Source organism: Crocuta crocuta, unplaced genomic scaffold (genome assembly GCF_008692635.1).
Source record: "Crocuta crocuta isolate KB4526 unplaced genomic scaffold, BGI_CrCroc_1.0 scaffold467, whole genome shotgun sequence".
NCBI lineage: Eukaryota > Metazoa > Chordata > Mammalia > Carnivora > Hyaenidae > Crocuta > Crocuta crocuta.
In genome coordinates, this window is record NW_027530632.1 from 3,948,416 (window position 1) to 3,950,212 (window position 1,797).

Genomic DNA, 1,797 nt, shown 5'->3' on the forward strand with positions numbered 1-1,797 from the left:
GAGCCGGCAGCTCGGTTTGCCAGCCCTTCAGGAATACAGCTCTCGGGTGCCAGTGCAGAGACCGGGCAATTTAATAGGCCTGCTTTCTGAAAAGAAAACTTGAGCAACAGTAATCACACAACAGTTCCAAAGCCTTCAGGTTGGTTTTACAGTGACTTAAACATGAATATTCAAATTTAATTTCGAGAGAGAATTTTTCTGGAAATCTTCTTGGAATTTGGTTTTAAAAAAAAATAACCTGATTGGGCGTTAAATTCTGCATAAAATTAGCACTTGCTAGAATTCCCCCCCAGTTTATTCCGAAGACCGCATTAGATACGTAGCACCATATTTTAAAGCATTTTAGAAATACCGATAATTCATAAAACGCTGCCATGTAACCCCTCATGTGCTAATCTGTTTCCTTGTATAATATTTACTAGTTATATTTACACATCCTGAAACCAGAGCCTTGAACTATGCAGAGTGTGCAGCTCTGCTGACTTCAAGCGGCAAAGCCAGGATTCAAAGTCCTTTTTCTTCTCTAAGACGAGTAAAATACAAAGCCCCAATCCTTCTGAAAAAGTTAATAACACTGTGTTTTAAGTGCTTTAAAAATTGTTTCAATTACACTTAAGTCTGTCAGCAGTGTGTGGACACGCCCCCAGTTGTCACACCGCTCGGCATGTTGCTAGCTTTGTATCACGTGCTGCTTCCAGGTTAGAACCCACCCTGAATGCTTGTGTATGTGGCATGTGGCGTAAAGGCTGCCACGTGATCATGACAACTTGCCCCCCACATGAGCTAAATATATGCAGATTTAAAAATGGTAAGCGTACTTGTCTATAATTATAGGCCTATTCTGTTACAGTAGACACAGAAATTAAGTCTTCATTTTTATTAAAAAAGTATCTTAAGTGCTCCCTCCAAACAAATAAGCACCAAGACTTGAACCTGCACACATCCAAGGTAGTACATTGTCTCTAGTGGTAGCAGTTCTGTGTCCTATTTTCCATGCATCATTTGGCTTCACCATCTAATGTCCTGTTTGTATTGTAAGTGTTGGTGTGTGGTTATTAGGTTAGAGCTGTTTGCTCCCATGTCACCATGGCAGCCTCTCTTACAAACTCCTGTTTTATAGATCTATGTAAGAGCACAATTTGAATATGATCCAGCCAAGGATGACCTCATCCCCTGCAAAGAAGCTGGCATTCGATTCAGAGTTGGCGACATTATCCAGATTATTAGTAAGGATGATCACAACTGGTGGCAGGGTAAACTGGAAAACTCCAAAAATGGAACCGCAGGTCTCATTCCTTCTCCTGAACTTCAGGAATGGTATGTTTTTGTGGTTTGGTTTGGTTTGGTTTGGTTTGGTTTGGTTTGGTTTGGTTGTATAATAAAAACAGAGCCCCGACGTCCACTTTTCAACTTTACAGTGTTTTATCAGGTCAAACCTGTTTGCTCTGCTAGCCAAACAGAACTCAGGTTACTCATCCAATAATTCTATACATTTTTTAATGTTTATTTATTTTTGAGAAAGAGAGCATGCTCAGGGGAGGGGAGAGAGAGAGGGAGACACAGAATCCAAAACGGGCTCCAGGCTCTACACTGTCAGCACAGAGCCTGACGTGGGGCTTGAACTCCCCAGCTGTAAGATCATGATCTGAGCCGAAGTCAGACGCCCAATGCCACCCAGATGCCCCAGTCATCCAAGAATTCTAAGTCCTCAGCATCTAGTCAGTTCCTACTTACAGAGCCAGGTCTTTGTTTTACACAAAAGGAGAGGCAGGTCTAGAAGGAGGTTGGGACAGCTGG

The 1,797-nt window shown here is 42.1% G+C and overlaps 1 protein-coding gene across 1 annotated transcript in view; it reads left to right on the forward strand.

Annotated features, from left to right (window-relative positions):
• Positions 1 to 1,797, forward strand: part of CASK (calcium/calmodulin dependent serine protein kinase) — a gene marked incomplete at its 3' end in the record, with an annotated part of 276,912 nt that overhangs the window by 245,048 nt on the left and 30,067 nt on the right. The window contains exon 19 of the mRNA XM_077768526.1: positions 1,121 to 1,317. Within this exon, the coding sequence (XP_077624652.1) occupies positions 1,121 to 1,317 (197 nt within the window). The remainder of the gene's footprint in view (positions 1 to 1,120; positions 1,318 to 1,797) is intronic.